The sequence below is a fragment of the Phyllostomus hastatus genome, unplaced genomic scaffold, assembly GCF_019186645.2.
Source record: "Phyllostomus hastatus isolate PE091 unplaced genomic scaffold, TTU_PhHast_1.1 phas_contig_196, whole genome shotgun sequence".
Lineage (NCBI taxonomy): Eukaryota > Metazoa > Chordata > Mammalia > Chiroptera > Phyllostomidae > Phyllostomus > Phyllostomus hastatus.
Genome location: NW_025333709.1, coordinates 4,125,436 through 4,138,283, shown reverse-complemented (window position 1 = coordinate 4,138,283; position 12,848 = coordinate 4,125,436). Strand labels below are relative to the sequence as shown.

At 55.8% G+C, this 12,848-nt stretch overlaps 1 protein-coding gene across 1 annotated transcript in view; it reads left to right on the top strand.

Moving 5' to 3' along the window:
• Positions 1-12,848, top strand: part of CLNK (cytokine dependent hematopoietic cell linker) — a 132,715-nt gene that overhangs the window by 61,154 nt on the left and 58,713 nt on the right. Inside the window, exons 4-5 of the mRNA XM_045834710.1 lie at positions 2,770-2,798; positions 12,630-12,667. Coding sequence (XP_045690666.1) covers positions 2,770-2,798; positions 12,630-12,667 — 67 coding nt within the window. The remainder of the gene's footprint in view (positions 1-2,769; positions 2,799-12,629; positions 12,668-12,848) is intronic.

Sequence of the window (12,848 nt, the reverse complement as noted above, 5' to 3'; positions counted from 1 at the left end):
AGTCCAGCTGTGGCCCGGGTGCGCGCTGCCCAGCACGGATGCCGCTGGAGGCAGGAAACCAGGGTGCCTCCCTGTAACTCCCGGGCAGGAGGCAGCTCGCTCACACGCGGGCCTTGCTTGAGCCCAGGGAAAACACATCCCATCTCCACGAAGTTTGCAAGCGGCCTCTTTCATTAATCATCCCGGGCTGTCAAGCTCCAAGAGTGTGAACACAGGAGCCTTTTCAGAGAGCTCGTCCGCGGCTCTCCAGCCAGACGGAACTGTGGCGTCCAGGACGCCTCCCGGACCGTCCTCCCCGGGCCCTGGGCCCTGGGCGGCAGGTCCAGCCCCTCCTCCCCCTCCCCCTCCCCCTTTGTGGGCCCCGAGGCAACAACACCGCTGTCCCTGCTTTGCTGACGTTTCCTCTGCTGACTCCCTGGGCCTGTGCTGACGCGCACGGAACCCTGGGGCGCAGGGTCCTACGGGACCGGACCTGGGCGTGCGCACACCTTCGCTGTGGGACCCCGCCGAGTGGCAGAGTGGATCTGACAAGACGCTTCCAGGCAGCCGTGCGAGTCAGAATCTTCCGGATGCAGGGTTCGAGGTCTACGCGGCCACTCTGGGCTTGGGGATAATAAGGGATTTGGAGTCAGACAAATCCGGCCGTGCCCAAAGCTGGCCGCGCCACTTTGGGGAAGTCACTTCGTCCGTCTAAGCGTTGGCTGCCCCCGCAGCGAGGGGATGCCGCGCGTGGGAGTCCAGCCCCGCCTTGTGCCCACCCACGGGTGCGCTCCCCTCGGGGCCACTGTCCGGGCGTCAAAAGACCTCACTTCCGCCTCCAGGAGTCTAAAAGTCAGAGCAATGAACTGGGCCGCATTGTCTCCAAGGCACTTTCCAGCATAAAGATCTTTGATTCTAAAAGCCAGGTGAGGCCAAGATAAGAAACGAGAGGGAATCCTGACTTAGAGGCAGAAGTTCTCTCCAGGAGACAGAGAAGGCTGCGCCTGGCGTTCCAGAACCGGGAGCGCAGGCTCGCACGCCGCCCACACCGGGCCCGCTGCCTCCCGTTCGACCCCGGCCACACTCACAGGAAGGTCACCGGGCACGGCCTCACACACACCATTCGCATCTCACGTGCCACGAGGTGCGGCCCAGGGAGCCTTCTGAGGCCTCCATCAAAGACCAAGATGTCACAGGAGTGGCCGTGTGTTGAAAGTGTCAGAGAGAGCGCTCCCAGGCCCCAGAGAAATCACCGGCTCCTTGCTGGCTGGTTTACTGTTCATTTCTGCAGAATCGCAGGCAACTTGACAGGGTGCCAAGAGCTAACCACAAGGGTTCTGAGAGCGCGCAGCTGCGAGGTTGCTGCACAGCCTCACTCACGGCTGCCTCTAGGCCCCCGTCGGGGTGGGGTGGGCGTAAGGGGAGCCGGTAGCCTGGATTCCCGGGCAGGCAGGCTGGTGTCAAATCCCTCACCCTCTGCGGGACGGGGCAGGTGTTGGGTCCTCTGAGTGCCCTGTTCCTTGTCGGCACACTCGGGACAAGAGGAACCCCCCCCCCCAGGGTCACTTGGAGTGCAGAATGGAGAGCAGAAGGCAACAGCGTGAGCTGAAAGCTGGACTCACAGGCTGGGGTCTCCTGGTTACCAGCGTCTCCCAGCTTCGCCGTCCTGCACCCAAAGTCCCCCCACCAACCGAGCCTCATAAATATTTACATCTGGCGCGCGTTGCGATGCTCAGTTAATTGCTCCTGTGACGCACTTGGAGAGCCCCGGAGGAAGGCTGCGCGGCCAGGGCCCGGGTTATTAACAGCACAAACAAGGCGAGCTCACAGAAGCGACATCCTTCTGAGCGTCCCATCACCCCAGGGCTTTCCAGATCATCGCCCCAGGTCAGGGAGAAGGTGCTTCCAAGGAACACGAAGTTGGAGGGTGGCCGTGCTGGCCAGCCACGGGCCTCCCTGGGCCACGACAAAGGCGTGAACATGTAACTTACCGCAGGAGCACTGCAAACGGCCCCACACCAGTTGAAAATAATAATGACAGTAATACTGATAATTCAGTCTCACTAGTCATCGAGGACGTGGGGCGGGGAAAGAGTGCCAAGCAGGCAAAGTCGTCCTCAAGGATGGGTTTCAGGGCGGTGAGATCCAGGGAGACGGCCACGTCTCGCCCGCGGGTGGGACTCGGAACGGCTGCAGCCCGCGCGGAGGGCGCCGAGTGATTGACGTGAACAAGGGGTTAGCAAGGCCGCGTTGTCGCTTGACCCCTCTGCGGCACTTGACGGAGCGTCTCCGTGGAGCGACTCAGCAACGAGGCTGCAAACGCAGGCCTGGCTGCACAGTGCCGCGCGGTCCCCCACGGGAAACCCTCACCAGACCCTCCCCGCCCTTGCAGAAACCCTACAGCCCATAAACACATTTTCGAACAACAGTTAAAGATATAGAAACGTGTTTTTAACGCGGGATCCTGCACATTCTCGCATGTTACGTTTATGCAGCTGCAGGTGCAAGCGTCCGTGCGCACCCTGACGCGCAGGCGCCGATGCGGAGGGGGTTTGCCCAAACGTTGTCTGTGGTGCTGGCTGTTGTTTTCTGCCGCACGCACTTTTTTCTGTTTTCTATATTCTCTGTCACGAGCTGTCACTTGAGGTCTAGAGCAATACCAATATCAAGCCATAGTTCCGGAGGCTGACCCGTGAAAGGGCCTCGGATGGCCGCCGCCCCTTTTGGGAAGGCGAGTGAAGGGCGCGGTGGTTGGAGTGGCGCTCACCTTGCTTCTCTCTTCTGCCCTAGGTCGTGGCCTCGAGCCTGCAGCGCCAACGGTGAGTCCGGGCCTCCGTCCCCAAGCGGTGGGAGCGGCAGCGCTGGTCTGTTACACTCTTCCTTCCATTCTTTTCTTTCTTTTTTCCCTTTGATAGAACCACTGGCCTGCTCAAAAATGACAGGAGCACCTTATATATAGCCTTTCCCGCTGGTGGCTCCCGGGGCGTGGCCTGGCCTGGGACTCCCTTGGGTGCTGGGACCCAGCCAAGCCTCGGGGGCAGGGGGGGGTGGGCGCCTGTCTGTCCACCAGGGAGCCGTGCAGCCTCGGGTGGAGCACAGATCCCTCGGGCCTGAGTTCCTCCCTCTGCAGAGTGGGTAGAAGTGGCCACTCCTGAGTGTTCGCCCCACTCAATTCGGTGTAATGGGTTTTCCCCAAAACACTCGCCGCGTGGGCGAGTGGATCAGAAACCACAGTCTGTGCTTCCCCCGCATCTCGTCTCAGAGCCTCGTCCCGGTACCCGGCACTCCCCCAGGGCCCCTCCGGTGTGGCTAAGAGGATGTGCTGTTCGTCTTGGAGCAGTAGAGTTTCAAGGAGAGTTCCCCAGAATTTCCCTAGAAAGCTTGTGGTTTGAGACCACGACTGGAATGAGAGGAGAAGGAGAAGCGGACGGGAGGAAGGGTGCCCCCTGGAGGGGAACTGTGGGAAGCGATGTGCTCCGGGAGGGAAGGTGAAAGGGGCCGGCAGTGCCCATCGGAGCAGTGCGCCACCACGCGGCCGGGAGGAGAGTGGGAGAAAGTTTAAGAAAAATTGCAAGTGTGCACCTACATAAAAAAGCACCCAGCTCCAAGCCCACCTACAGAACATGCTTTTATCAAGCTTCCCAGTCCGGCCCTCACAGAGGTGGCAGTCCCTCAAGGGCAGTTCCCTCCAAATGGTCTCAAATACACCCGCTGCCACCGTCCGCTAGAGTCCTGGGGCGCTGCAGGAAACGCTGAAGGGGTGGCGCCTGGGCATGAAGTCGCTGCCTTGTTGCTGCGGCTGGTGAATTGCAGACCACGGGACCTGCCCCCTCTCCCTCGGCATTGCTCCTGCTCCCCTGCCTAAAGGTGGAGAGAAGCGGACGGGTGGGTTCCCTGCCACCAACAACATCCTAGAGACACGAGCAAGGAAAAGAAAACACATCAAAACCCCAAGAATGTCCGTCGAGATACAGCTGCCCGAGCCTGCCCACATCCACTCGAGTCCAAACCCTGCCGAAATACTCAGCAGCGAAGCATGCCACGCCCCCCCTCCACACACTCCCAGATCCCCACCCCCCCCACCTGGCCCCGCAGTATGCACCTAACTGAGGATGCGCGTGCCAGCAGACATAGGATTCTGCTGGGCACAGGGGTATTTATAACATTCCGAGGTACTTTAATTTGTCTGTGATTTTTTTTTTTTGCCATGGGATTAGTTTAATATATGGTAGGGCATCCCTAGGATAGAACACTATGTAGCCCTTAAAAACAATGGCGTCGAAGTGGGTTCACTGCCAGGGCTCCGTGATGGCGTGTGGTTCTATGAGAGAGCAGACAGGAAAACAGCGCACACAGCCGACCACATGTACACAGACGGTATCTCGTGTGTGTGTGCGTGTTCACATGGCTGCCTCAGTAGGGGAATTAGGGGGACTTTCTATCTTCTTTCTATCTTTCTTTCTTTCTTTTTTTTGCTTATCTGTATCTTAATTTTTCTACAGAATGTATTTTTATGTACTAAAACAATCTAGCATATATATTTTTTAAGATTTTATTTGTTTATTTATTTTCTTAGAGAGAGGGGAAGGGAGGAAGAAAGGGAGAGAAACATCAGTGTGTGATTGCCTCTCAGGTGCCCCCTACTGGGGACCTGGCCCACAACGCAGGCATGTGCCCTGACTGGGAATTGAACTGGCAGCCCTGTGGTTCGCAGGCTGGCCCTCAATCCACCGAGCCACACCAGCCAAGGCAAACGTATACTTTCATATACTAAAAATGTCTATCCAGAAATATAGAATACTCTGGGCCTAGAGAAGACAGAAGGTAATTCAAATATAACAATCTCGTCAATACCTCTGTGAGGCTGATGTATAGAGAATGATCCCATGTGTTCCTGTAATAAACTCGGGGGTTTTTCTTCTGCCACTGGATAAAGACTGGAATTGGAGAAAATAGCTCTAATTAGAAAGTGGGTCCTTTTGTTTTAAGTCACCATACACAATAAAAACCCTGATAATATTGATTCCATTAAACAGAGGACAAATTTCATTTTGTCCAGAAACTCTTGTTCTGTTTTGCTTTTTAGTTTTCTAAAGAAAGCAGTCCTAAAGGCTGTCTGGGGTTTTGTTGTTGTTGTTGTTGTTGTTGCTTTGCTTTTCTTTTCACTTTTAAAACAAAAATCAACAAGGATTTTAGAACTAGAGGGACACCGTTGGGTATGGAATATGTGAGCAGCTAATGCCCCCTGCTGGCCCTTTCTCAATATTGCAACACCTGCATTAATTTAGCAGAGGCGGGTTCTCTACAAGACGTAGAAATTGGTGGACAAAAACAAACAGAAAAAAAGTTGGCAGTTGAAGTGCTAGGAAAAGGTGTTTGTTTACCCAGTTCTGGTAGGCACAAAGACTTCAAATCATTTTGGATCAGTAAACCCAAGCATTAAGAATGTCTTCAAAATTCAGTGTGTATCAGAATCACGCAGGTAAAAACGCATGTTCCCAAGCCCGAGCCGTGGCAGGCTTGTCCCGAGACCGGGAATCTGTAATTTAACAAGACAATTCCAACTCAGGTAGCTCGAAGGTAGTCTTTTAAGAATCACGGTTTGAAGCCAAAAGAAACGATCGAGATCATCCCCACCAAGAAGCCGCAGTCAAGCCTCTGGACAACAGCAGTCTCAGAGTGTTTCATTTGAATTCCTGGAGGCACCCACTCCCTGCAAAAAAAACAAAAACAGAATGAAAAGTGGCTGCCGTAGCTCCCGCCACTCACTCATTCATCTGCCCATTCGCTCCAGCAGTCCGTGGCAGTTCTTCACGGGACCGATACTGTAACTAGCTTTGGGCGCAGGTGCTTAAAAAAAAAATGAAGGTAAAAGGTCCCAAGGACTCGGCAATCGGAGGTGCTAAGAGCACACGTCACAGGTGAGGAGACGAGGAGCTAGACAAGGGAACTGAATTTCCAGGGGCCACCCAGGGGGCACACGAAGCCTGCCCTCCCAACGCACCAAGAAATACTTCCCATGTAGCTATTTCTGTGAGTGCGGACTGTTTGTGTTTAAAATGTACAACTCACAGCCTTCAGATCAGGAGACTGGGGTTCAGCGGGTAAAACTGGAAGGCCCAAAAGGGCCGGATGGCTCGGCTGGTTCATGGCCAGATAAGTAGGTAGGTAGACAGACAGAGAGACAAAACATACACAGGGGTGGGCAAAAGTAGATTTACAACTGTGAGTGCCCAAAACACAGTTTATTTTTGTATTATTACTTATTATTGTATTGTTTTCTATATGAATAACTATAAGCCTACTTTAGCCCTCCCCTGTATTTGCATGTATGTTATACTACATATAACAGACATATTACACATATATGTGTAATCTGTATCTCTCTCTATTTCTATCTCTTTCTCTCCCCCTCCTTCCTTCTCTTCCTTGCTCTTGTTCCCCTTCTTCCCACGGAGAAGTCATACAGCCAAGGGTCACTGGAAGTCACCATGCTTCAGTCAGAGGCAGTGAACCTGAACGTGAAGGAGTTCGTTCCTGCCTTTCCCTACAGCCGTAGATCGGTGGTCTGAAGTCTGGGGCCTGCCAGGGCACAGGGTGTGGACTGGCCTGTTCCTCGGCACGGTGGACGCCTCTGTCCTCAGACACCCGCACGTGCCTGAAAGGCGGCAACGGAGAAAGGCGGCTCAGGGAGTGGGAACGGACCGAGCCCGTGAATCTGGAGCCCAGGGGTTGCAGCCTGTCCTCTCATGACGTCAGCAAGTTCCAGGACCTGTAATGAATGGGAGAGAATGGACAGGAACTAACGTGCATCGCAGCGAGTCCCCGGCCTGGGCCAGGCCTTGGAGACACGCGTGTGATTTGGCGGCAGGGAAGGGATGTACTGCGCGCACTGTGTAGAGCAGGGAGACAGAGCCGGAGAGGGGTTCGAGAGCACGGGAAGCGGTCAGGAGAGGAGAACCCAAACCCATCACACGGCACAGGGTGCCGAACGTTCAGCCTCGGGGCTTTTGTTTTTGCTTTTGTTTTTCATCTTTAAAAACGAGAAGGTCAAGCAGATGGTGATGGTCCCTAAATCCCCAAGTCTCACAGCTGGAAGGGACCCCAGCTCAAGGAACCCTCTTGAAGAGGTGACAGGTGCCTGTCAGCAAAGGTGAATGTTGAAAAGCACATTTTGTTTTTAAAACAAACACTAAATCTCGAACAGTTTCCTACCACAGACATGAGAGCAGCGCGTACTAAGGATCTGGATTGAGTGAAAAAGCTTTGGCCGTGACGTTGAACTTGAGCAGACATGAAACACAGAACGCAGCAATTCATTCGCGGGGCACTAAGCCGGGAGTTACGTTTTTTAACTTCTCAACAGCCCTTTGGGGCAGACACTGTCACTCCCCGTTTGCACGCCCATCTCTGTTAACCCTGGCTCACAGGCTCGCCCGAGACCCCCCCGCCGGAAAGGGGCAAGGCCAGGGCTGGCCAGCCTAGAACCCCTCGCTCGGGGTCCGCGAAGTGCGGGCTCACGCCTCCGGCCAGAGGCTCCGCTCTGGTGGTCGGTGAACTCCGAAGCTGATGAAACAGGAAAGGCTGCAGGCACCTTCAAAGAGAAATCCCGAGCACTAGACACGACGGAGGTCTACTGTTTCTCCTGGCGGCGGTCACGTCCACAGGCAAGCGGTCCTCGGGCTCCCGCTGCCCCTGACTTGTCCCTCGCCTGCCTCGTCCTCACGTGGGTGTTGACCCATCACCTGAAGGAGGGCACCTGTGCTGTGGCCGGCCGGCGAGGCAAAGGGAGGAAAAAGGAGTAAACAGCACACAGCTGTGTCACTTCAGGAACTTGTGGCTTGACTTTTCACCTCTTTCATCGACCGAAGCTCGGACTCACGGCCCGGTGCCCAGCTGAGCATCGGGGGTTCTGGGACCGAGAAGAAAGGGGAAACACTCGGGGGAGACACGCAGCTGTCTCTGCCATCCAGCACTCGGCGGTGGGCGTTTGGAGCTCACCCACTGCTCGCTTTTTGCCGCAAACTACTGCGTGGGTCCGGCTGGCAGCCTCCAGGGTTGGAGGCATCTCGAACCCTCTCCGTACCTCTCTCCCCACCCCTCCCTCCAAAACCTGTGAAGAGAGGAAAACAAACGCTGGTGTTGCTTGGGGAGTTTTCTCCGAAGGTGACTATCCCCTGGCAGCAGAGCTTGGGGCCTGGCCCGCTCCCCCGTCCCTGTGAGGGCAGCAAACGGGGCGGAGACCAGGCACCAGCCTGTGCCTCCGGGGGCTTCGGTTCGAGGAGTGTTTGCGAGTGACAGTAGCCGGAGAGGGTCTCTGCCTCCACGGCCCCCCTTCTGACGGAAGGGAGCCGGAGCTCCCGGTCAGCAGCTCCCCGACCGCAGAGTGGACAAACACCCCCCAGGAGCTTGTGAAGGCAGCGATTCGTTTATCCTGGGGCCCACTTTTTCTTACCTCCTTCTTTTTCCGCGCCCAAGATGAACACGGCCGGGGAACCTTAACTGGACGGGCCCGGGCCACAGGCCGTTGTCATGCCTCTGTGGGCACGAGGTGCCCAAGGTGATGTGTCCAAGGTGATGGCTGAAGTCGGGGCTAATTTCTCTCTGCCTGTCAGGAAGGCCCCTGCGCTTCCACAGGACGCACATCGCCTTCACGTCCCTCTAAGAAAGAACACTCACCCTGGCTGGTGTAGCTCAGTGGATTGAGCACGGGCTGGGAACCAAAGTGTCCCAGGTTCGATTCCCAGCCAGGGTACATTCCTGGGTTGCAGGCCATAACCCCCAGCAACCGTACATTGATATTTCTCTCTCTCTCTCTCTCTCTCTCTCTCTCTTGCCCTCCCTACCTTCCCTCTCTAAAAAAAAATAATTAAAATTAAAAAAAAATTAAAAAAAAAACACTCAAGGGACCACTGTCCCTTGGAAAAGACGCAGCCTGGAGCTGCACGAAGTTGGCGTTCACCAGGGCGCCCCGGGGCCCCGGTGCTGACGGGTGACCTGCCGCCGTCCCCGGAGCAGAGCTCTTGCAGGACAGCGGTGTGAAGAACAGCTTCTCGAACAATGGCTCTCTCCCTGAGAAGCTGACCCACCCTTGAGTTCCGGAGGACTCGAAGACTGGGAAGCGTTGGGGGTGCCCAGCGGGTGGGGATGAGGGGTGCAGCAAGAGGAGGGCCCGTGTCCAGTGCACCCGGCAAGGGAGGAGGTCAGGCGACCCCCGTTCCGGGGCGTTTCTGCTGCACCCCTCCCTGGAATTCACAGCCCACAGCTCATTGACTGTGCACTTGTGATGCCCGAGAGCCTGAAACCTCACCACTGCGGGGCGAGGCGGCGCCCCAGTCTGCAGCGAGGTACTGGTTGGCTCGCTTTGCTCCCATATGCTACGGAGAGACTCAAACAACTCCATTAATCAGGGAGGGCTCACATCTATCATACGTAAACTACAAACGTTAGTAGTTTTAATAAAATACAGGCTCTTTCTCGCCCACATCACAATCCAATGTGGATCAGAAGAGGTCTTTCTCCAACAGCCTGCTTTTGTCCAGTGGCTTCTGTTATTCCTGAGGGCTTTGGGGTCCTCTCTGTCTCTCTCTCTCTCTCTCTCTCTGGCCGGCACCTGAGAAAAGAACGAGAGCGTCCAGCAGGCCGGCCTGGAGTGGACCCCATCACGTGCGCCTCATCCCAGCGGCCACAGTGCCCACCGCAGCCACCCGGTGCAAGGCCGCTGGGGTGCGCATGCCCACTCGGGGCTGGTGAGCACACGGCACCCTCACCACCACGGCAGGGACTTGAGGTGGGGAGCACTGGGCCCGAGAGATGCTCCTCCTGGATTTTCCCCTGAGACTGGTGGCCAGGAACAGTGCCCTGGGGGAGACCACGTGTAACATATACTCTGACAACAAGGGCAGAGCTGAGGGACACAGGTTCCAGGTTGAGGGACAGCACAGGCCAAGTCTCCGGGATGGAAGGAGCTCGTGTCCCCAAGGGACCGGGAGAGGCTGGCTGGCCGGCCCCAGCTCTGTGAGGAAGGGGCCGGAAAGACAGGAGACTGAGGAGGGGACAGAGGCCGGGTCGGGCTCAGGGCCACTGCAGGGAATCTGGACTGTATGTCGTGGGCCACGAGCCATGCGAACTGACGCGCAGGTTTAAAGCAGGCCTTTTACAAGGCCACGGCCCGAACACGCGTTGTTACACACGCAGAGAGGAACTGCGGTGGGGAGAGGCAAAATGTGACGCCTGCCCGCCCCCAGACGGACAGCATCCACTCACAACAAAGAAGTAACCACATGCTCCCTGGTTTTTATAACGTTCTTGGGTCGCGGTGAGCAGGACAGGAAATGAGTTGCTCTGACAATCCCGTCATGTCGCAGAAGCTGGCAGTGGCCAGGGGAAGTCCCGGGGGTGGGGGCGGGGCGAGGGGGCGGGGCTCCAGGCAGGGTGACTGACGACCCAGAAGTGGCATGAAGCATAGTTGGGGACCCCAGGAGAGTCTCAGGCAGCGGTGCTGGCTTCGGCTGGGAGAAGAGACCCCGGCTTTCCGTGGGGTGTCAGTCTAATGACCACGCTGTGTGAGGACAGTCCCCTGAGCTGACATTCTGTTACACCCCGAATTCGACCGGGGAGCCGCTGTCCGAGCTCACCGGGGCCAGGGCAGGTCCCCCATAAACCCGGGACTGTTTGCTCCTTCCCGGCCAGCGGGTGTCTAACAAACGGGTGATCTCACTGCTTCCACCCCGTTCATGCGCCGGTACAGATCGCTGCTCTGAAGGGCCTGAGAAAGCGGTGGGTTTCCTTTCCCGGGATCTCAGGGCTGGATGTAACTGTGCTGGGACAGGCAGGTGTCCTTTAGTCCCCCGGGGTGGTGCCAGCGGCTAGTCTCACCACCAGGGGGCGCTGGGACTGGTGCCAGGCAGGGCTCTGCTCCTCCGGCTCCGCCTCTGCCGGAGGTGAGGTGGCTACTGAGAGCACAGTCCCCAGGCCCAGGTCGGGCAAATTCCAGATACCCGGGTTCCCACCGAGTCCGACTCTCGTTCACTTGCACTCTGCCCCCTGCAGAGGCCTTGGGCATGCTGGCACACGTGCACAGCTAGGAACTCCGTGTTTCCGCATGGTAAGAGAATTCAGGGTAAAAGGAAAAAACGTTTTAAAAAATCATGAGGCCAGACCAAGAGGGAGAAACACCAATCACGGTCCTCTGACACCCCCCCAGCCGCAGGCCTGACTTGTGCGCTGAGACCGTTAGCAGCCGCCGGAGGAGGAGGAGTGTGATGTCTCGTGGGACTGGCGTTTTCCGTCACACCAAAGCAAACCAATTTCGAAGAAGACGAGGCGCACAGCTTCTGGTCCCGAAACCTGCTGGAAACTTCTCACCTCGAGGTGCACCGAGGTGCAGACGAGGTGCTAATGAAGAGAATGTGATAAGAACATTTCCCGCTCATAAAGGTCCTAATGCAGACTAACAGCATGAAACTGCAGGGCAATTAAAGAAAATTAGTCTATGCAGAAGAAAGGAAAAAAAAATCCTGCGGACCACGGGAGCAGCCCTCTGCTGGTCTGACCACCTGGAGGCAAAAGGCAGAGCAGGGCACCGGTGCCCTGGACCACCCTCAGGCCGCCCAGCATAGAGCAAGTCCAAGTGACGGAGCAGAGCGTTGAGAAGCCTTAACTGAACTATATTCATTCAACAAACGCCTACGAAGAACTGATCTGGCCCTGGTTGGTGTGGCTCAGTTGGTTGGAGTGAAGTCCCGTGAACCACAAGGTCACAGGTTCAATTCCCAAGGGCGCATGTCCAGGTTGCAGGGGTGGTCCCCGGCCAGGGCGTGTACAAGAAGGCAACCAAACATTGATGTCGTCCACACACACCCCCCTACCACCCTCTCTCTCCCTAAAACAGTGACAAAAAATGTTCTCAGGCAGATGAGGATTTAAAAAATAACAAAAATAAAAGAATACCTGGCTGGCGTAGCTCAGTAGATTGAGTGTGGGCTGCGAACCAAAGTGTCGCAGGTTTGAGTCCCAGTCAGGGTACATGCCTGGGTTGCAGGCCACGGCCCTCAGCAACCGCACATTGATGTTTCTCTCTCTCTCTCTTTCTCCCTCCCTTCCCTCTCTAAAAATAAGTAAAATATTTAAAAAACAAAACAAAATAAAATAAAATGAAAGAATAAAGGAACTCCTCAGGTCAATACTGAGCCTTGTGCCTGGAGCTGAGGATAGGTGGGTAACTAGAAGGGCCCCGCCCTCAGTGTGTTCAGGGAGACAGGGGTGTGGGCAGACAGTTGCCCATGCAACCAGCCCAAGTGCCACCGGGGGAGGGGGCGAGGAAACAAGCCTCCTCATTGGCTGAGATGCTGCCAGGTACACCTGACTCCTGGTTGAGGGAAAGGAGTCTTCCTCTTCCTGTGAGAGTGTGAACCTGCTGTGGAAAGACTGAGGCTTCTTACTTTGGGTTCGATTTTCTTGCTTTCTTTCCCACCGCCCCGCTCTGCCAGAGCGGCAGAGAGAGTGAGAAGCACAGGAATGTGCACTTCATTTTCAGCAGCTACAGTCAAGAAAAATCAGGTGACATGAGCACAAGGTTTCTGGGGAAAAACAAGGGCGCAGTCTTTTCCGTGTTTGGCGTTAACATTTTGGTCTATTTGTGTTGGCAGGCCAGTTCCAGGCTGGTGATGAGTCTCTCCTCCATTACGTAAGTCAGCCACGCCCCTAACCTATTTTCTCTGTCTTCGAGGTTTACAAAAAGACTGGCTTTTTGTCAAGGAGGGTGGTGGATTAAAAACAAAGGAAAAAAATTTTTCAAAATGTGTAATTTCCTGGCAGGGCCAATGGTATGTCAAGGCTTGGGTATAACACGGCATGTCAACTCCTCA